This window comes from Cervus canadensis, chromosome 5, assembly GCF_019320065.1.
Source record: "Cervus canadensis isolate Bull #8, Minnesota chromosome 5, ASM1932006v1, whole genome shotgun sequence".
In the NCBI taxonomy this organism is placed as follows: Eukaryota; Metazoa; Chordata; class Mammalia; order Artiodactyla; family Cervidae; genus Cervus; species Cervus canadensis.
This window is the reverse complement of record NC_057390.1, coordinates 15534865-15558198: the sequence shown is the minus strand read 5'-3', so window position 1 is coordinate 15558198 and position 23334 is coordinate 15534865. Positions and strand designations below refer to the sequence as shown.

The window sequence follows — 23334 nt, the reverse complement described above, 5'->3', positions numbered from 1 at the left end:
TGGCACTTCCTTCTGTAGGAGTCCTGCCTTCATTGTCAAATAACAAACTTCTTTGATTTTTGGAGAGACTCTGTTACCATGGAAATCTGGGGACATTATTACTTCAGGAAACAGTCTCTCCACATAAAGTGTTCAAAATATCAATTAGGATCACTCTTTAGACAGATCTGGAAAAACATCAATCCAGTTTGCACATCTTCCAATGAAGACTCAGTTGCCGTGTCTAGTATTTACTTTGTGTGTGTTTGCTCAAGTATGTCCCACTCTGTGACCCTCTGGACTGTAGCCTTCCAGGCTCCTCTGTCCATGGGATTTTTCAGCAAGAATACTGGAGTGAGTTGCCATTTCCTCCTTCAGGGAATCTTCCTGACCCAGGGATCAAATCTGTGTCTCCTATGTCTTCTGCATTGCAGGTAGATTCTTTACGTGCTAAGCCATCGGGGAAGCCCATTGGTATCTAATAATACTCATTGGTTTTGTTTTGTTTTTGCCACATGGCATGAGTGGTCTCAGTTCCCAACCAGGGATTGAACCTGGGCCATGGAAGCAGTGAAAGCACTGAATCCTAACCACTAGCCATGTATATATATAAACACACATATACAAAATAATTTATATACATATATACACACAAATATGCTTGTTTTATTATTTTTTTGGTTTGTTTTTACTCGTTTCATTTTAGTATCTTTCTAACAGGAAGGCTGACCCATATAAAACTTTCTGTATATTTGAAATCTCAAAAATAATCCAAACTAAATGGCAAGTGAAATAACTGCTTTGAGACAAAAAATAAGTCTTAACATTCCTTAACAACAACGTAAGACATAGAAGAAAGTTTTCTTATACTTAAATTACCATTTTCTGTTATTAATTTTGGTAACATGTATTTCGTTGCATTTATGAATAGGAATATGGAGTATATATACATAGAACCAATGCTGAGAATGGCTGTTTGCTTTCTGAGGTGCTTGCAAATGGTGAGTTCTTATATTTTCTAGCTTAATCACAACCCCTCACCTAGTAACTTTATTTAATTTGCATTATCTTTGCTAATTGATCTCTGGATCTGTTTGGCCTGATTAAGTCAGTTCTAGCGAACTTGAAACAGTATTTTAGAGAGTCAACTTGCCTTAACATGCACAGACTCTCATCTCCAAGGGGAGAGATGAAGGATTGCTCCTCTTTGTGCATCTAACACAGGACCTTCCCAGAGCAGGTACTCAACAAGTGTTTGCTGAACAGAACTGTCTTCATTTAACTAATAGAAAGTGAGAAGAAAGGCATTTCTTTATTGAAGCAACTGCCCCCAAAGAAACTCCGTCTTACGTGGATTGCTCCCAGATGCAGACCAGTGTGCCTCTGTGGATCCAGCCTCTGACTGGTCCTTGGTAGCAGGTCATTCTCCTCACCCCTAGGCTCAAACCCATCTCTACTTTTCAATATCTTGAAAACCAAGTGCTTTCTGCTAATTCATCATGTAAGAAACAGACCCGTGTCTAGTAATGCTGAGTCAAAGGAAGATACTCAAAATACTGATACTTTAAATGAAATGTTAATCAGAGGCAGTTTGTGGTGATTTGCTTTCTATGTCTCTTTTTTTTTTTAACCATGGATGGCAATTTCTTAGGAAGAGCATGCCAAAAACTTCAATTGATTTTTTTCATTGCTATTGACACTTCTTAATAGCAGTCTTAGGAAAGATGGCTAAACCTAGTCAGATGGGACAAGTATTTAGTGAATTTTTCCCCATGGCAATTATAAATGGATGTATCATGGCTACCTAGTGATGCAGAATTAGTAAGACATATGATTATAAAAGTGTGGCTTGTTGCACATTGTATGGTAAGAACAATGTAAACAGCTTCTCCTTGCAACAAACCATTATTAGAAGAACCACTGCATTCCAAGCCTGGAAGAGTTTCCTTGTCTCTCAAGAAAATGTTAAGTCCTGGTCCCGTCCAAAAAGCACACAAAAACACCATTAAATCGACTTCTTGTTAAACGACCACCTTAGAAGTTTATAAAAACACTGAAGTAACATTCTCACAGAAAAGTAAAGTCTGAGTTTAGAGAATGAATATCAAGTACATGGCCAAAAGCTTCCATTTCATCCGTATATAAATGGCTCTAGAGAAAGGAGCGAAAATCACCAACTACATAACATCTCTCTGTGGCACCTCACTCGGATCAGGGGAGGAGGAAATAAATAGTTCATAGGGTAAATCCTCTGGCCCATAGTTCAGTCATAGATCCCACAGTGTCACAAGCCAGTAAATGTCCAGATATCTTTTCAGATAACTTCCTGAGCGTTGGAGTGTTCTTCAGAGTTTCTTTTCTTGCTCCTTCCAAATGCCAACACAATTGCCTTCAGTGTCCTCAGCTGAAGTCAGCCATCCTGCAATATGAATCAGAACCTGTTGTACCACGAGATCTCTCTTGGTAAAATAAAACTATCCCCAGAAAGCAATTTATCAGATAATTTTGAGGGAACCTCACAAATGACCAGTATTTTGTGCTCTCAAGATTTAGAGAGAATTAAAAGATCATGTAATCCACCCAGCACACGGTGTAAATGTTCTTAAATTAGATTGTAGTGGCAGTTGTGCAACTCTGTGAATATACAAAAACCCACTGAATTATATACTTTAGATGGGGAAATGTTATAGTACACAAATTATATCTCAATAAAGCTGTTTTAAAAGTTATTGTTATAAGAGGGAAACAATGGCTCAGCAGGAACTTACAATAAACTTCATATGACTGACGATCATGTGTGGCATCCTTACTGTCTTCAATGAGGAAGGAATTTTGGTTAAAGGTCATTGACATTTTTCTCATCATAGATAACTATGGAGACTGTGCTGAGATCTCCTGATGACAAGTGGAATGTGGAGGTCCAATCACAAGAATAAAGAGCATCGGCTTGATCCAGTAGGATCTCTGCCTAACCTAATATTCTGTTTATGATTCAGGAGGGAGGCAATGGCTGCCTTCCATGACATTGCTTTAAAGTTTAGGAATATGACACCAATTTCCTCAAATCCTTTTCTTAATACACTCTAGACTGTTGACTAATAAATTTATCTAAGTTCATCTTGAATCAATTTATATTTTCAGCTTGTTGTAACACATTCCATATGCTTCCCAATTTGCTTTGGATGATTTGAGGGTCATTTTTGTGTGGAGGCAAAGGCTCTTATAGAATCCTGAAGCCCACACACCTCTGATATTCACCACCCTCTCCCCCATGATGCTGTCAAAAGGCTTTTCTTTTTTTTAAGTAGGAGCAAGAGTTTCCAACTCTCCACTGTCTGCAAACTTTTTGCTTCCAATGCCTTCTCTGAGGAAGGGCCCTGATTCTAGTTGGGAAACTAGTAGCTAGTGGGCATAGTGTACTGATATATTGGATACACACAAGGGTCCCTGGACATCACATCAGTACACAGACAGGAAAATCTTCGCTGAGTTTTAGACCCCATTCAGTTCAGGTGGTTTGTTTTTTTTTTAATTTTAATTTTTATTTTTTTGATGCGGACCATTTTCAAAGCCTATGTTGAATTTGTTACAATATTGTTTATGTCTTATGTTTGGTTTTTTGGCCATGAGGCATGTGGGATCTTACTTCCCTGACCAGGGATCAAACCCACATTGCCTGCATTGGAAGGTGAAATCCTAACCACTGGACCACCAGGAAGTCCCTTGGTTCAATTTTATACATGATGAAACTGAGGTCCAAGGAGAAGAGACCATTTGTCCAGAGTCACATAATTAGCCGACAGCAAGACTAAAAGTGATATGTCTTTAAAAAAACAAAAGTGATATATCTTGATTCCCAGCCATTCTGCTTTCAAAACTACCAGGGTGGCCTTGTGGATTTGCAATAATGCTCATCTCAGTCCCTTTCTGCTTCCCTCTTCTGATTTTATTTGTGGTTTGACCAGCACTGACCTCACCATCCTGTTTGGTCTCATCCATGTCTGCTTCATCCCGGTCAGGTTCGAACGTGGTGCCTCGGTCAACAACATCCACACCAGCCTGCACCCTGGGCTTCTCATTTTCCCACTTGGCAAAGCCTTTGTCCTTTGCCGCTTTGTCGTGGAACTTGGACTTCATTTTGGGGAAGGTGTGGGACCCTGAGTCCCCCCAGCCAGCCTCTGACCACACAGGCTCAGTCTGGGTGGCCTGGCTGGTGGTGGCCCGCTGCAGCCGCACGGAGATCTTGCCAGAGGAGCCTGTGACCAGTGTGATGGCTCTGCTGTCCAGGTCTCGGTGTCCAGCAGTGACACCAGGGAACTCAAACACCTCATCCTGCACTGGAAGGGGAAAGCTTACTGTGATTATTGTGATTATTTGACATCCGACTGCTTCATAGCAAACGGTCAAAGTGGTTGCAGACAACAGGAGTCCGAAGGGCAAGGTCCTAGAGGAGCAGATCAGAGGCGGAGTGAAATTGGCCTCAGGTTATTGAGACCTGAAAGCAGAAAGCAGCGTGTGCAGTTCAAGGGTTTTTAGCCACTGCTGCTCACCCTGAAGAAGACCTTTGTGTTTATAACGTCTCTGACCAGTTTTAGATCCAGAACTCAGCCAAGGTGCAGGACTGGAAGGTGAGCAGAGAGAAATCACAGTAGGACAGAAAGTAGAGGACATTACCTGGGGGCAACGAGGGACTTCCAGGCAGTGATCCATGACTGCTGCCCAAGGAGGGCGCCCGGGCAAACCTCCTGCAGGCCAGAACCAGGAGGTCTTTGCACTGTTTATGACAGTTGGCTCCACAATCTGAAACAACCCAAAGCATCACAGGTGATTAGTGTGAACCTCGTGTGTTGGGTGCTGACCAGGTTTCCAGGGTGGTCTTTGGGCTGTCAGGACTCCCCTCCCCACCCTCGTTTCTGTGTTTAATCTCAGATCCACAGGGTGTGTCTAGGGGCAGTAAAAGGGCCAACAGGACTCTCTTCCCCTCCTGGGGTTCCTACAGTTCTCTCATATTTATTCTGTTGCTTCTTCTTTACAGTTCATTAAAGTGCTGGGGCAGCCTAAGAGAAGGAGTTGCCTTTGTCCCCAAACTAGGCGTAAATTACATGGGACTGGGGTTCTTCTCCAGACCAAGATCCGTTCCCCACAAATGCACACCCTGAGCCAGAAAGAGGGTGAGAAGCCTCAGCATCTACCCTCTCCCAGGACCTACTGCTGCCTCTCGTTACTAATAGCAAGGCATCCCTCCATTCAGGATGTGTCTGCATTTTCTATTCTTCTTCATGTCCCCAGACCTTTTCCAGAGCAAGTGATTTCATCTTTCACTTCCTCTCTTGGCACAGAAACAGAAGACAAGGTGAGCTTATGCTCAGTAAACATGTTTCATTGACTGTGGCTTGGAAATGGCAAGCAGCACACCCTGTGATCGTCCCATGAGATGCTTTAGTTAAGAAAGTAGATATTAATTGCTACTTGGGGTAGAAAATTTTGGCCACTTTGGAAGATAACAGCATAATTACTTCCTATGATACGATGACAGTTCTACATTCCTCTTAGAATCACTAGACAGATACGATCATTTTAAAGGGTATATTTCTCTCTCACCATCAAAAAGGAGCTTTCTCATTATTTTCAAAACAAACCGTTTCCCTCTAAAGCAGTGATCCCCAAACTTTTTGGCACCAGTGACCAGTTTCTTCATGGAAGACAATGTTTCCACAGACCAGGGGTAGGGAAGATGGTTTGGGGATGATTCAAGCACATTACATTTACCGTGCACTTTATTTATAATCTAATGCTGCTGCTGATCTGACAGCAGGTACTGGTCTGCAGCCTGGAGACTGGGGATTCCAGTCCTAAGTGGTCTAGTTTCAAATGGTTTTGTAATGACATCATGGAAAGATCAAATTGCAATGATGTTTGGTCTGTTTTAATTAGACTTTTCACTCTATGTATCTTTAAGAGAAAATACCATATGAGCAGAGATCTTAGGGTTTAATTGGTTTTCATCTTCATAAAATTGTATGTGTGTGTGTGTGTCTGTCTGTCTGTCTAGGGCATAAGGGGGAGAAATGAGTATCTTTGCTGCTTGAAAGGAACAATTCAAGTTAGACTAAGATAACTGATTCAGAAAATTAAAGGGAATTTTTTTTTTTCCTGAGCACTAAAGTGTGACTCCCAGAGAGGTTTAAGGAAGCTCCCTACTCTTTGTAAAATGAGAGCCAAATACTGAAAGAAAAAAAAAAAAAAAAAGGCATCACAGGGAACATTATTAATCTGAAGGCATTCTCTGATTACAATATTCCTTTTGTGGTTTTATTATACTCTTCAAGAGCATTATCAGATTCTTAAAAGAACCAGTATGAACAGTTTGCATAATACATAATACACATTACATAATTATATGTAATAATCTTTTATCTAGGAGTAGCAACAAAAGTATCTAAAATTTGCATTTATTAAATATATATTTATTCAATTGCTATAGATTTCAATTAAATGGGGGGAGTATATGAACAAATTGACTGAAAAGGGCAAAAGTGTCTCCTCTTCTCTCATCATCATCTGTAATCTAGTAGAGACAGGACTAGCTATGTGAGAGCCGAAAGAGATGCGTATGTATTACAGAAATGAGCATGGGTTCTCTTTTTTCCCTTGAAGGACAAAGTTCTTATATACAGTATTTCCATTGGGCTTGCTCTCCTCAGAAATCCCACCTTGAATGTGTGCTAATGATGATCAGGACACCTTAGAGATAGGGGTCAGATGTGTGTGGGATGATAAGTGTAGTTTGCTTGGGATAAAATTCCAGCCTGGGCTCTCCGAAATGAAATGTCAGGGAGTCCTTTCCTAGACACATTAACTCTTCAGTTGCCAGTAGCCCCACAGCCCCAGGTTCTCCAAGATGCCCAAAGCTTTTAAGTTTTCATCAGACAATTATGACTTCTGGCCCAAATGTCACATTTAAAATTTTAACAAAATAACATTTTTACGTACCTTTGCATTTGTATCCTTGCTTGATTATGCCCCAGAGCTGTAACAAAAAGACAAAGGAATGTCAGGGAATCTGAAGAGAAATCTGGAAAGAAAACAAGGCCGCAGAGAAGGAAGTCCTGGGAAGCGTGATGACTGGCAGTGCACAAACAGGATGTGGCTGCTCCTGACACCCTTCCTGTCAGATAGAAGGACCCTCTCCCGGCCCACTCCAGCTGGAGCAATAACAGGACTTTGGCTTCCGTTTTCTTTCTGGGAGCCAAACGGGAGCTGGGATGGGAAGCTGATACTGGTGAATTTATTGGACTCTGTTGTAATGCGCGCTCAGCAAAATTCACAGAAAGATTTTGTCCCTCTGCCTTAGGAAGCCCTCGATTCCTCTGGTTTCCTTTCCTTTTCTTTTCTTTTTTTTTTTAATTAGGGTATAGTTACTTTACAACTCTAGTTATGCTTGTTTCTGCTGTTCAGCAAAGTGAATCGGCTATATATATGCATATATCCCTCCCTCTTGAGCCTTCCTCCTATGCCCACTCCTCTTGCCATCCAACTAGGCCGCCGCCAAGCACCCACTGAGGTCCCCGCGCTGAACCGTAGGTTCCCACTAGCTGTGTTTCACGCGTGGCAGTGCACACACACCTAGTCCCCACCTTCCAATTCCCACTGCTCTGGCGCCCCCTACAGGAAATTAAGGGCTTCCTGGGTAACTCAGCTGGTGAAAGATCCACCTGCAATTCAGGAGACCCCGGTCCGTTTCCTGGGTGGGGAAGTTCCCCTGACAAAGGGGTAGGCTACCCACTTCAGTATTCTTGGAATTCCCTGGTGGCTCAGACGGTAAAGAATCCACCTGCAATGGGGAGGCCTGGGTTGGATGCTTGGGGTGGGAAGATCCCCCAGGGCAGAGCATGACAGCCCACTCTAATATTGTTGCCTGGAGAATCCCCATAGACTGAGGAGCCTGGTGGGCTAGAGTCCACAGGGTCACAAAGAGTGGGACACGACTGAGCAGCTAGGCACAGCACAGCACACAGCACGGGAAAGTAAGCAACCCAGCAGACCATCCTACTAAAGCATTTGAATTTTGCGTGGTTATTTTCTGAGAAGCATTTCTGCCTTGATGGAACACAAAAGAGGAAAAGATCTTGCATCTGTTCATGTCATTATTCTCTCCATGTGCCCGGGGTATGGTCTGTGCCCGGGCTGTGCCAACCCAGGTAGAAGTGGGATGGAGGAAGTGACAAGGGAGTGTCTGCCCAGGCACTTGAGGATTCTTATCGTGGTGACTGTCCTCACAAGCCCCTGCCTCGCTGTAACCTCCGTGAAGAAGGGCGCTGCCCACATTCTTTCTCAGGCCTCCTGCAGCCCTTGCATATGGGAACCAGGGACATCAGGAGCAGGGAGCATGGATGAATTAAATGGGCTTAGCCCTAAAGTTGGAGAAGCTCCATTCCTAACCTCTTTGTGCTTAGGCTGAGTGACTGATATCTACCTAATGAAATCATTTTGATAGAAACAGGGCTGGTAGGGGCTATTGACACAGACGGGGGTATTGTGCACAATGTGTTATAGGAGAACAATGCCCTGAGCGTGGGCATCATGGCCCTAGGAGAAGAGAAAGTAGCTGCTGATTCAAGGCGGTAGGAAGGTTGCTCCTTACTCTCTTTCTGACAAGGAAATCCCACCAGTGGTGAGTGATTCCTTTGAGCCTGAAAAGTAATTTGTTCCTTCAGAAAACATTACAAATGTCTCTTGGGACAAGGTAACATTTTGCCTTGGAGACAGGAAGAATTATTAAGACAACTAACTGGAAGCAAGGCCTCAGGTGTCTTGGATGACTGGAAGAGGGATGGGGAGGTGTCACTGCAGAAAAGGAAGTGGGTAGGTAGGCCAATCACATCTGTCAGAACTGTAAGGATCTTTATGATAATCAAGTTTGCTTCCCTTTTATAAAAGGTGAGTGTCATGATGCAGGAAGTCAAATACTTTGCAAGGTCCCACATCTGGGAAACTTTGTGGGTATGAGAAAATGTTTCCTCACAGAGCCCCTGGTCTTTGTAATAACAAAAATAACAGTGATAGCATTGAATGAACTCTTGCTATGTGAAAGGCAGTTTCACAAAGTGAGTAATGAGTAAGCTATGTGTAGCAATTCATTTACTGCTCACAATATCCCTGTGCTTTGTCGCTTGTCATGTCTGATTCTGCGAACCCATGGACTGTAGCCCGCCAGGCTCCTCTGTCCCTGGGGGTTCTCCAGGCAAGAATATTGGAGTGGGTTGCCATGCCCTCCTCCAGATCCTTATGAGATAGGTAATGATAATTGTATCATTTTTACAGATAAGGAGACTGAGCTACAGAGAGGTGAAGTCACTTGACAAGATCTCATAGCTAGTCAGTAAGGAAAGAAGAAGGTGAAGAATGTGTCACTTGAGGAAAGACAGGAAGCCATGGATCCTGGGTGTTTAGCATGAGATCAGAGCAAAAGCCACTGATCTAGGACAAGAGAGGATAAGGTTTAAGAAGCATTTGATTATCTGGCTATAGCATGTTATTAGCACAGCTGCAGAAACTGCTAAATGCTAAAAAAGATAAAGTCAAGCATGAGACACATGAGGAGGGCAAGTCAGAGCATTGCTTGCTAATGCTTACTTAAGAACCAGGAGACAACACGAGGCAGAAAGAGGCTCTGGGTCAGCATACAAGCCAAGGACAGGAGAGGATACTTCCCATAGCCCTTTGACTGTGAGATCTCAGGCTCTTGTAGGGGTGATTGTTTGTGGTGGAAGGAGCGCTGGACTGAGCATCAGGAGACCTGAATATGAGTCATGATTCTGCTGCTCATGATCCATGTGACCTTAGGGAAGTCGCTTAACTTCTCTGGAGTTCAAAGTAAGGGAATTAGCAAAACTTTCAGCTTTGGAATTCTAATTCTAAAATCAATGTATTTCAAGCAGTGTCTGTTTGCCTTCCTTACCATCAAAATGGAATTTATTTCAAAAGTATGTGGTCCAGGCACTAAAAAATAGTTCCTTCTATTCCCCCATAAGTCCCTTCAATGCCCATGTAGAACATGATATTTTATAAATCCCTTTGAAAACTAATGAGGTGTTTTTTTTTTTTAAATATGCCTGTGTAAAGATCAACTCAAATTGTAGCAATGCAATTAAGTGTATTTCGGAAAGTACAAAGGGCTATTAAAACTATAAATGAGTTAATTTCAATTAAACTCCAAAAGTATCAAGGCACACTAAAAAAACAAAGAGAGAAGGATTTACTTTGAGCTCTGTGGCATGCAACATCTGATATCATTTACTCATCACAACAACATGACAGGTAAGTCTTAACCCTCTCTTACAAATAGGAAAATAGAGACTCAGAGATGATCTGTAACTTGGTCAAGGACATAGAGTTAAGGGCAGAATTGAGATTCAGAGTTCTGGACTCCAAGTCCAGAGCGTTCTACCTGATCACAGCTGCATCTAAAACCTAGTGCAGCAAATGTACGGTGATGAGTTGAGGAGGGGAGTGTGGAAGCTCCAAGAATCCTACCTTGTTGTTCCCCTCCATGGAAGGGAGAGACATCCAGAAGCACTGGGGAGCAGAGATAAGGCCTTGAGGTTTGATAAGGACCTACCAACTCTCACACCACGCCAGGGTCAAAGTCTCAACTTGACTTTTGGCTGAGCTGGGCCCTGGCCAAAGAAATTCCCTGGGCCTCCCTCTGCAGTACAGAGTTGCACATGGCTCCATCCCACTCCCACTCGAGCATTTTTCAGGTCTAGACACAGGCAAAAGTCCCCCTCAGAAGAGAGAAACATGAAAAAGGAGATGTATTTGTTTGATGATCAAGTGGTCAGGTGATGCAATCCCAATGGCGTAATTGGTAAGAGAACCTCTCTTTCCCTGGCGTGGGCGAAGAGAGCTGTTAGGCTGGCCTTGCCCCTTGACCACAGCAGCTGCTATGATCACATCTTTGATGTAACCACTGCCTCTAAATTTATCCATTCTCAGAGGGATGCTTGAATAGAAACTCCTGCCCTTCAGCTCCTCAAAGCCAGTTATTCAAGAATGAAAGTGGTAGTCCAGTGGTACTCTGCCTTGCAATGCAGGGGATGGGGTTTCAATCCCTGATCGAGGAACTAAGATCCCACATGACTCAGGGCAACTAAGCCTGCTGACTGCAACTACTGAACCATGCAGTACAACTAGAGAGAAGCCCATGTGCGGCATGAAGTACTCACCTGCTTCAACTAAGATCTGCCACAGAAAAAAAGTAAAAAAATATTAAACTGTCTTTTTAAAAGAATGAAAGGGGAAAATGTAATTTAGTGGGAGCTTATATGATATCAGCTATGAATTTCATGTGGGTCCACAGCGGGACATGACTGCTGAATGAAGCTAACAAAACTGAGTTGGCACCTGAACAAATGCCTCTCATCTGGCTGCTGGGCTACGCTCGTGTAGGTACCACATTTTCCATCTTTTATTACTAGGATATCAACTAGAAGATGTTCGGAGCTCAAGGGTCTTTTTTTAATACCAAGGCCAAACCTGATCTTAACTGCCAAAGAATCATCAAATGCGGGAAATGATGGGTACAACCTTCCTTTGTTGCAGTGGTGTAGGTACAACCAGAATACCTGCATTTGAGTCTCAGATCTAGTCATTATTGGCTGTGAAATCTGGGGAGAATTGGGTTATCCACTCTGGACCTCCCTCCATTCATACACAAATAGGGAAAGTAAAACGCCCACCTCATGGGCTAGTTATGAGGATCAATTACACTAATGTCTCTAAGTAGTTCATGCCTGTCAAATTCCAAGTAAATGTTATTTATTATTATAACCATCTTATCTTTGAAAAGATTTTTTTTCCTTTCTGAGCTTTGAATTATTGAGCCATGTCATGATAGATCTCTAGTGATTGACACCATATAAAACAAGAATTGGGAGGAGCTGGCTATGAGAAATACCCCACTTAGTTGTACCCACCTAGTGATGATTGCCAGGGCTCACTGGGCAGAACCTTTCCCTGGCAGGTAAGAACAGTCAAACTGCTCTCTTGAGTTAATAGTCCTCACCAACCTTCCCTGTCTTCACCAGCCCTGCATTCCTAGAAAAAGTGTAGTTCAACCTGCTGGTGCTGCTAAGTCGCTTCAAGTCATGTCTGACTCTGTGCGACCCCATAGACGGCAGCCCACCAGGCTCCACTGTCCCTGGGATTCTCCAGGCAAGAACACTGGAGTGGACTGCCATTTCCTTCTCCAATGCATGAAAGTGAAAAGTGAAAGTGAAATCGCTTAGTCGTGTCCGACTCTTCACAACCCCATGGACTGCAGCCTACCAGGCTCCTTGTCCATGGGATTCTCCAGGCAAGAGTACCAGAGTGGGCTGCCATTGCCTTCTCCAAGCTCAACCTGCAGCTCTTGCTTTTAATCGAATGTTTCATTTCAGGGAGCCATCGTGGTTTACATGATCTAAGACAGACCATAGACTCTGTTATTGGACCATTTTCCCACATTCTCAGAATACTGCACAAATCACCACATACAAGTGAAAACACTGAAAAACAGACTTACAAATCCTGCACAGTGTTCACAGAAGGTTGGCTTGAGATAGGTCATCTCCTGAAAATTATGGACAAATCCTGGTCCCATTTTACAGTGTAGTTGGGACTTAGCTCTCAGGAAGTAAGCCATCATCTCATCCTTACTGATCAGGCCATCCCTGTGAAGAGAACCAAGAAAAGAGGGCTCTTTAAACACACGTCGCTCAGTCGTTGCCACACTTAAATCACTCGCCTCCCAAACCTTTGTGACCAAAGCAGGTGGGAATGTTTGCTATCCTGTTCACATATTCACATCCGAAAGGAGAGGACCTCAAAGGACGGCTTTCAGTGCAGAGTGTGTGTGGGGTGGGGGGCTGGGGGGGGGCGGTGGTGACTTGTGCACCGTAGCACAGAAAGTCAGATGATTTACCAATAGTAGCTTCCGGAAGGACATCTCCTTTCTAGCCTTTGCCTCATCACAGGGTTTGCAAGAATCAAGTTGCTGGAGAAAGGTGGAAAATCATGATAACTGGACCCACCATTCTCAAATTTTTCCACCTGATGTCGTCCAGATCACTACCATTGGTAACCTTTTCACTCATGTCTTATTGGCACACAGACCATTCACTAGAGTGATTCTCCCAGATCTTCTTCACATAGAACCTCTGGTTCCACTTACCACTGCACACCCTGACTCCTTGTTTACCAAGAGACCCCATCAAATCCACTGACGTCGGTGAACTTCATGTTGCCGTCTCGCTACATAAGCATGAGTTGAAGACCACATCTCTCTCATCTGTCCTTTCTTGGGGTCATTCTCCCACCTCCACCTCCCTACCCCTGTCTCCAGGACACTGCCCCTTCTAAGTTCTGCTCCATCTTGTCAGCCATTCCTTCTTCTGTTTACAAATACACTCAGGACGTCTCCTCCTTAAAAAGATCTTTCCTTACTCCTGCCTCCAGTTCCAACACTTGTCTTTTCTCTCTTACTCCTGAAGTTTTTCGGAGGAGTATTCAGTAGACATTTTTTCCATTTCCTTCAATTACTCTTTTCCTCCAAATAATCAGGTTTCTAATTCACCATTCTACTGAAGCTGTCACAGTAACATCCTTAGTGGCCTTTTCTCATTCCTTGAACTTGCTGACCTCCTGGCAGTATGTGACATGGGGACAGGATTCCCCCTTTTTGACATCCCTTCTCCATGCTCCCCAGTGATTCCATGTAGCCATGGCTCCCTTCTGCCTCTTCTGCTCCTCCTTCTCTAGCTCTTCTGAAGGATCCATGTCTTTCAGCTTCTGCACGTGGGGAGAGGAGTCCCTGAAGCCACATTCCCAGGCCCCATGCTCACGTTCCTCTAAAGTTTCCTATCAGAGGGACTTTCCTGATGGTCCAGTGGTTAAGACTCTGTGCTGCCTCTGCAGGGGGTGTGGATTCCATCCCTGGTCTGAGAACTAGATCCCACATGCTGTGCAGTGGGGCCAAGAGATAAGAATCTTTTTTTAATTAAAATAATAAACTTTCCCATCAGAATGTGCTCACACTCCTGGGACTCTAGCTCACACCACTGGACTGAAGACCTGACTATCTCTGTCTCCTACCCTGACTGTTCTCTTGAATCTTGGTGCCATATCTTCAACAACCTGCTAGAATCTTCTCCTGGATGGTCCACTTTCCTCTCAAAATCAACATATCTAAGCATGTCTGACAAGAAATCATGTAGGGATGCTTTAAACCTTCATTTTTAGGGAAGATTATTATATTTTTAGGAAAAAAATATATGTATTTGCTGGGACAGACTCAGTTCCATCTAAAGAATGGCAGAGTAAGAAAATGAAGACTGGAAAGTGATTTTAAGTTCATATTCTACATACATGTTACTGACAGAAACAAACAGGGAAGAAGTGGGTAGTCAGCAGATAATTTAAAGTCAGCAGATAATTTAAACTTGATTTTATAAGAGAAGTTTATGTTTCTAATAATTTATTTTAAAAGTATATAAGTATTTTTAAAGTATGTCACTGAGCTAGTTATACAGTGAAGATAGATTAAGGTTTTAAGATGTTTATGATAAGTTACCAAGGCTTTCCCTGTGCTGAATCACTTACAGGTTTAACTTTTTAAAAATTTCTCACACCAACACAAATATTAGAGGATTTTAATATGATATAATTTGGATATATAACCAAAATAAAATCCAGTATTTCATTACAGATAATTTTTAAACTAGGAGCTAATCTCACATAATTAAAAATGAAGTGATAAAATTATTAATGTCAGAGTTTCTTGCCAATTTTAAAAAAAATTTAACGATCCAGTTTTAGCCTCTAAAGTTACTTAATCTCTCAAAAATCATTTGAAGCTAAAGAGAAACATATTTTTCCTTTGTTTCTCAAGACAGCATTTGAGCTAGCAAAGACAAAAAGCCTGGACACTTTCTGGCTATCTGTACCTGTCACCTGCTCACCTGTAGCTGAACACCGTAAGTAATCAAAAAAAAAAATCATACTTACTTGATGATTTTTAAGATTACTCCCTGGTCCAGTGATGATGAAGACTCTACTGTACTAGACCTAACTATAATTAGCCTCTATTCTTTTTTTGCTGGAGGTTTTGGGGTTGATGATAGTTCATCTGCTAAGTAGTAGCAGTAATATGTGAAATGGAGAGCTGGGCTAATTTGCACGTGACCCTCTACTTAACACTAACGATGTGATCTGCCTTGTGATTCTATCCAACCAGTCATGTTCATGGACACCAAGAAAAAAACAGCAAAAAGTTAGACATATCTCATTAAATCACTAGGATCAATGCTTTTAGGATATAAATTAGAGAGAGACTTCTCTGCTCTCCTTTGATAGTAATTTTCTGCTTCAGGACACCTGCATTATTATAATATAACAAAATTAAACTTACTGATCTTTGTCCAGCACACAAAAGGAATCCAAGAAGGGAAAATTGGCAGCTATACTTTCAAAGTCTTCTTGGGAGATATACCCATCATGGTCATGGTCGTAGTTCCTAAACACAGACTGCAAAGGAAAGACAAATATTTATTGAATGACTATTTATGAGGCAGCCTCTGAACTTGTTATTGGGAAAGCATAATTAAGCATACTATTTTTTCTATCAATGAGCTTGAAATCTAGTGGGAGATAACAAAATTGAGAGGCCTTTATGGTATAATGAGATAAGTGCGATGCTGAAGATAAAGGCAGAATGCTATGAGGGGAGGTGGAGATAAATTTTAAAATATTTCCTGAAGAAAGCAAGGTCTAAACCAAGACCTCTGGGTTGAGTAGGAGTGAGGCTGGTGAATTTACAAATACCAACACCATGACAATAGAAAGTGAAACTTTAAATGTTAAATTATCTCAAAAATCAAAGTATACATGTAATGCAATTCCAATAAAAATCCCAGTGGGAATTTGTTTTAAATGAACAAATTAATTCTAAAGTTCCAATAGAAGTAACATGTTGAAAATAGCCTAAAATTGTTAAAGATGAGTAGTAATGACCTCAGGCAAGGGAAACAAAAGCAAAAACAAACAACTGGAACTATATCAAACTAAAAAGCTTTTGCACAGGGAAGGAAACATCAACAAAATGAAAAGGCCACCTACTGAAGAGGTGAAGTTATTTGCAAATGATACATCTTAAAAGGGGATAATATTCAAAATATACAAAGAACTGACCAAAAAAAAATTTTTTTTAAAGGCAGAGGACCTGAATAGACATTTTTCTAAAGAAGATTTACAGATGGTCAACAGACATATGAAAAAATGCTCAATATCACTCATCACTCATCTCAGGGAAATGCAAATAAAAACCACAATGAGATACCACCTCACACCTGTCAGAATGGCTTTTATCAAAAAGACAACAAACAACAACTGTTGTTGAGGATGCAGAGAAAAGGGAACCCTCATGTGCTGTTTTTGGTGGGATTATAAAATGGTGCAGCCACTATGAAAACAGTAAGGAGGCTCCTCAAAAAATTAAAAATAGAACTATCATACAATCCATCAATTCCTTTTTGTGTATTTTTTCCAAAGAAAACAAAAATATCTGTTTTTGAAAAGACATATACACCCCTATGTTCATTCCAGCATTATTTACAATAACCAAGATATGGAAGCAACCTAAGTGTTAAGTGAATAAGGAAGGTGTGATATATGAATAAACTGGAATAGATTCAGCCATAAAAAAATGATGCAAACTTGCCATTATTTGACAACATGGAAAGACTTTAGAATATTATGCTAAGTGGAATAAGTCAGGCAGAGAAAGTCAAATATCATATGATTTCACTTATATGTAGGATTCAAAAAACAAATGAACAAACAAAATAAAACAGAAACAGACTCATAGATACAGAGAACAAACAGGTGTTTGCCAGAGGTGAGGGGAGTGGGAGGATGAAAGAATAGGCAAGAGAAATTAAGAGGTGAAAACTTCCAGTTACAAATGACATGGGATGGAAAGCACAGCTTGGGGAATACAGTCAATAATATTTTAATATCGTTGTATTGTGACAGTTGGTAACCAGACTTATTATGGTGATCATTTTATAATGTGTAGAAATGTCAAATACCTAGAACACCTGGAAGGTCAATTATACTTGAAATAAAAAAACTGAGGAGCAAATGAGAGACAGTGTACCTTATCAGAAATCAAAGCTACATTAGCCAAAACAACATGGTATTATAACTTAGCAGAGACAGTACAGTCTAGAAACAGATCTATATATATGTAAGAATTCAGAGTTCTTAAACAAGTTTGCTCAAAGATATACATGTATATATGTGCATGTGTGTGTGTGTGTATGGAGGGAGTAGAATAAAGTCATACAAGGTCATCTACAAGTTATCAGTGATTATCCCTAGGCAGAAGAAATACCAAGACCTGAAAGTAAAACTTCTACTTTCTATGTTTTATGTGATGCATTAATATTCACAATGTTTCTGGCTTTTTTTTTTTTTTGGGCCTAATCGCATGGCTTGTAAGATCTTAATTCCCCAACCAGGGACTGAACCTGGGGCCAGTGAGAGTGCTGAGTCCTAACCACTGGACTTCCAATGGAATTCCCCTGGCTTTCTTTATAATCAGAGAAAAATAAAAAAGAATTTTCTATTGCCCTCTTAGGATTTAAAAAAAATTTGTGAGTTCTCCCTGCAAACACATGTATGCAAATACTTGACTTGGCATCTACTGTAATGAATCTCTCTCTCTTTCCCTGTGGTTTCTATTATATTTTATCTTTATTGCCTTAGGTTTCAGGCTGATTCAGGAGTATTTTGGGACGTAGGCAATGAATAAATGAACAAATTACTTCATTAAAATATGACTGGCATCATTGTAAGTTTATCCATAGATAACTGAACTTTTTTTGTAAGTTTCACTTTCAGTACTTATTCAAATCAAAACTGCTTAAAATTTAACTATTATGGAGTGCTTACAATGTATCATTTAATACCCATATTTATATGGAGAGTGTAAGATTTTTTGTGGAATAAAACTCATTATGGAAATTCAAGTAAAACCCAGTCATTTATTTGATTAAGTTACTGGTACTCAACCTATCAAAACTGGGTCAACCTTCCCCCATGAAATTGGAATTAGAGAAAAGAGATAAAGTACTGAGGAGCAAAACAGACTCCGCATGTGGAGCAAAGAAGGCCTGTCTGCAGAGAATGGAGTGAGCATTCAGAGAAAAGCAGACATAAGAGTAGGAGAGAGAATACCTCTTTTACTTCTTGATTCTAGACTCTCCTGAGCCACAATTCCATGTCCCTGGATCCTCTGCCCACTTTCTCTGGCTCCAAGTGGGGTCTGTCACGACCACATCATCATGTGGTCCCCCCTGGACCTTATGGCTTTGTCATCATCTTCCCTCACCCCTTCCTCCCTTTCTGCCTCACATGCTCCATGAAACTTTTCTATCAGCACCTCATGGTTTTGTGGATGATCCAAGATGTAGAACATTCTTTTTCTGTCAACATTCTTTCCCAGCAAAGAGTACATTCTATACCAAAGACTTGTTTCTGTTGTACCTGAGGATATACTGATCCTCAAAGGTAGATGTGTAATCAATAATCACAGTTTCTAGCACCTGAGAAAGGTGCTTTCCATCTTCCCCACAGTGGTGCATCTACTCTTTGTTTCCATGGAAAACTCTGACATCATCTTGCCCTTCATTAAGTGATGTTTCTTACCTAAATGGTATTATGTTGCTGTGTCATAGACCTCCAAACATACAAAGCTGAAGAAACGATTTCCTTGCAGGATTTTCCTCCTACCCTCAGGTAACCAATTTATCAAGCATTTTATTATGATCCACGTGGGTTGTTTCTTGTTGTTTTTTTTTTTTTTTTTTGACTGCATTGGGTCTTCATTGTGGCACACGGGCTTAGAAGTTGCAGCTCACAGGCTTAACTGCCCTGTGGCCTGTGGGATATTAGTGCCCCCACCAGGGATTGAACCCGCATCCTCTGCATTGGAAGGTGGATTCTTAACCACTGGACCACCAGGAAAGTCCCCCCATGTGGATTTTTAATGAGTAGATTCTAACCTTCAAACAGTCCTTTGGGTTGCAGGGGCAATGACAAATGTGCCAAATGCCTGGGGAAGACAGGAGTTCTAAGTAGCTGTGAGTATTTGGACAAGTGAGAACCCACAGAAAGAAAGGAGAAAGGGGGCCTTCCTGGGAGAGTCTTCCCCCAGAAACCATGGCCAGGTGGAGCTAAGTGTCTGTTGAATTTCTCCTACCTGCCAGAGGGCTGTTTTAATGGACTCCAGCTGATACCTAGGCTGGTACCAGAGAACATTCTGGAAAGAGAAAGGGGCCTCTTAGGGCTCACTTACCTCAACTAATTTCCTTATGTGCTTGTTTATGACTGTAGGATCTGGCTTCGGCATCACTCCTGAGGCCCACTCCAGGGGAACCACAGGCTTGGTGGGCGTCGTAGGGGAGGTAGGCTGCTGACAGAAAACACACACGTTAAAAAAAAGTTTTTTGATTAATTTTTTAAATTGGAGTATGATTGCTTCACAGTGTTGTGTTAGTTTCTGCTGTGTAACAACGTCAGTCAGCTCCATGTGTGCATATATCCCCTCCTTCTTGTGGCTGCCTCCCGACTTCCACCTTCAGCCCACCCCTCTTAGGCCATCACAGAGGATCAAGCTAAATTTCCTGTGCCAGACAGCAGCTTCCCACTAGCTAGCTATTTTACACATGGAAAACACACACGTTTTTCAACTTTATCTGGGACTTTGAGCAATCTGGACGAGGGACACTGAGAAAGACATGTGAGTTTTGCATGTTCACATCAGTAGAAAATTATATTTGTGTCACACTTAAATGTTTTTAAAACAAACATCAACGAAAACGTTAATGGAATATTTTGTCGGTAGAATCTAATCTGTAACCAAATACATATTTGGATAGTGTGTTTTGTTTAGCAGGAGCCTAGATTGCATTATTTTAGGTGGGGAAAAAACATTGCTCATCCAAAAATCCTATCCAAGTTCCCTAAATAATACTAAAACACTGGTAAACATCTCTATAACATTCCATACAGTTATTTTTTGGGTTTTTTTTTTTTTTGTATAATGGAAAGCCTATGAAACACCAGTTATCTAATTCTTTAATACTCAGGGCTAGTGATAAATTAGGTGTGTGTGGCAAGCAGGCCGCAGTGCACAGCCAAGTTTATGCCATCTTGCCAGCGTCTCTCTCAATATGCTTAATCACTTCTTGATGGTTTGAATAATCACTAGCTCCCTTGGGCCCTCTTCAGTGCAACTTGTTTTCTCCAAAGGTGTTACCACCTTCTTGCAAGATATTTTCACTTAAGAATGTGAGAAGATGGTGGCAATAATGCATAATACGTTTATACGACACAAGCACAAAACAGTCCTATCAGGAGACCAGCCAAGAGTGCTGTGCACGTTGTGTCCTCTCCCTTGGACTCTCACACAATGAAATATTTTTTCTGGTGCCTACATACAAACATGTATTAGCAGATTTTTTTTTTTTTAATTGGACACTGAGTTTGGAACAAACATTTTTGCAAGGGGAGCTGAGGTGTAACTATATGGTTTTACGCCTCTACTAATGTTGTGAGGTGGATGTGGGCTACAAATAAAACAAAAAATATCTGCCATCTGAATATGGTCACCCTTTCACACAGTCTCTCTCTCTCTCACACACACACACACACACACACACAGGCCCATCTTGGCTCTTTCAGTCAAGTCTTTCATCTTATTGATATGACAAAGGACTAAACCCTTGGTTCCCTTGGTACTTGGTCAAGGAGGGGGATACCCTCTCCCCAAAGCACTATCATAAACTCAGAGGGATACCAGAAGATATTTCAAACTTCAAAGGGAAATATAGCTATACTCAACAGTTGTTGGACTCCACACAAACTACAAAATTCACCCATTAAATCATGCTATGTTTCTACCAATGATATCATATCTTTGTGAAGAAAAAAACCAATCTGGAACAAGCAATAAGGATAACAGTAGCAATATGATTCCAAGATTTAAAAAATTGTACAATGCCTAACATTAGTATTTGTGGTTATTTAAGAATGAAATAAAAATAATATCTTTTTCAGTGTGTGTTTTTCAAGCAGGTACTAAGTCATTAGAATATCAATATTTATACATATTTAGTTGCTTGGACCTAACTATTCTATAAGTAGAAATATAAGGCATTTCTTTTGACCTAGAGGTAGCATGAAAAAGCTGAGACATGAAGTAAAACAAAAACTAGGGAGGCACAAAGGATGCCATTGTGAAGAGAAAAAGGTCAAGAAGCTCTGAGACTAAGTAGGTGAGGTCGGCCAGCTCTAGCTTTAAGCACGCAAAAGCTACAGGCTCTCAGTAATAATCTTGACTGGAAATTGTTCGCTACTTCCCAACACGCATCAAACACTAAATACAAAATAGGATGACATTCCACTTTGAGAAGAGACAGAAAGGGATTGGGAAATGTGTTTTCATAGAATTTTCATTTTAGGGGGCTTCCCTGGTGGAGTGGTAAAGAATATGCCTGCCAATGCAGGACACAGGGGTCTGATCCCTGGGTCAGGAAGATTCCCCGGGAGAAGGAAATGGCAACCCGCTCCAGTATACTTGCCTGGAGAATCCTAAGGACAGAAGAGCCTGGAGGGTTACAGCCCATGGGGTCATAAAAGAGTTGGACATGACTGAGCGACTAAACAACACAGGATTTTAGCACTTAGAAAGGTCTTCAAAAGCTTCTGCTTTGATAAGAGATAAAAACACTTTTTTGGGACTTCCCTGGTAGTCCCGTGGCTAAGACTCCATGCTTCCAATGTAGGGGGCCCAGGTTCAATTCCTGGTCAGGGAACTATATCCTATGTTTTGCAAAGATCCCATTTGCCACAACTGGGACCTGGTGCAATCAAATAAAAAAATACTTTTTAAAGATATATATATATGATGGAAATATCTCCTAAAATTGGCAAAACTTGATACTGAAAATAAAGTAAATCTAAAGGGCACAAATCAGGCATGTATGCTAACATGGTCCTACCCTGTTTCTGAACAAGAGATGGTGGGGAAATGATGAGAAGCATCATAGGAAAAAGCACAGGTGATGAAGCCAGACAGTCCCAAGAGGAATCCAAATTCTCCTGCTTACTGGCTGTGTCGAAGATACCTATGCTCACTAGACTCTGTGAGTTATCTCATTGCTTAACAGAGTCAATGAGATAACATACATATTATGACCTGCCAGGCATTCAACAACCAACAGGCAGCAATTAAGATGCCTGGTTACAGATAAAGGAAGGTGTCAGGAGGTGGCAATGCTGTGTGTGCACGTACAGGACAGCTTCATCACACCAGAGCTATGGAATGAAAGAGAAGCCTATGAATTCCCTTTTTCAGTAACATTACCTTTCTTTCTTGCTTGTATTTGTGCTCAGTTGTGTCCGACTCTTTGTGACCCCATGGACTGTAGCCTGCCAGTCTCCTCTGTCCATGGGATTTCCCAGGCAAGAACACTGGAATGGGTTGTCATTTCTTATTCTAGGGGATCTTTCCGACCTGGGGATCAAACCTTCATCTCCTGCATTGGCAGGCAGATTCTTTACCACTGCACCACCTGGGAAGTCCACCTTTCTTTCTAGCTCTCTTTATCATGCTAATTTTGAAGAGTCTGGCCCTAATCCCTCCCTTTGTCTGTGCTGTATCTTTCCATAAGGCTGAGTTCTGCAGTGTCCCCAGAAGATGAGCCTCTTGGGACTGGCAAGGAGGGGAACATAGTGATGGAAACACCACTCATTATTTTAAGAACAGATGCTACTGGGTCAACTGACTCAGACTCAAGTTTATGCTCTCCCACCTTCCCTTCGCTGTGAACAGCATTCACAGTCATTCTGCCTCTTTCAGTTCAATGGTTCAGAATTGTAGTGGGTACTATCAGATGAACAGACTTGGAGTCTAGAGTTGCTGGCAACACACCACAGAACTCAACTGGAATGAAGGTAATGAATGAGACATTTGTAAGAAAACTGATCTCAGGATATATATATATAAGAAACAGATAGAAATTTTTTCTTCATCATGCAAACTTCATCCTTATTGTAAATTTCATATTCATCCTGATATTTTTCTTCCCAGTGTAAAACATATTTGAGCTACAGTCTACTTGCTAAAAGTAATGAGCAGTGTACACTCAGTAATACAATTTCTTCAACTCATTGTATAATGCTTCTTTACTAAGAGTCAACTATCAATTAAGTGAGGTGCTATCCTAATGAGATATTGAAATTCTGAGTTGG

The 23334-nt window shown here is 41.3% G+C and overlaps 1 protein-coding gene across 8 annotated transcripts in view; it reads right to left on the bottom strand.

Annotated features, from left to right (window-relative positions):
* Positions 1-625: 625 nt before the first annotated feature.
* RASGRP3 (RAS guanyl releasing protein 3) overlaps positions 626-23334 on the bottom strand; it is a 110354-nt gene continuing 87645 nt past the window's right edge. For 7 of the 8 annotated variants that reach the window (XM_043468310.1, XM_043468305.1, XM_043468304.1 and 4 more), the window contains 7 exons: positions 19376-19492; positions 15428-15543; positions 12545-12692; positions 6973-7009; positions 4654-4779; positions 3952-4316; positions 626-2398 (listed from right to left, as the gene is read on the bottom strand). In XM_043468310.1, the coding sequence (XP_043324245.1) occupies positions 2390-2398; positions 3952-4316; positions 4654-4779; positions 6973-7009; positions 12545-12692; positions 15428-15543; positions 19376-19492 (918 nt within the window). In that variant the 3' untranslated portion in view covers positions 626-2389. The remainder of the gene's footprint in view (positions 2399-3951; positions 4317-4653; positions 4780-6972; positions 7010-12544; positions 12693-15427; positions 15544-19375; positions 19493-23334) is intronic. The other variant, XM_043468312.1, reaches the window with a different exon arrangement.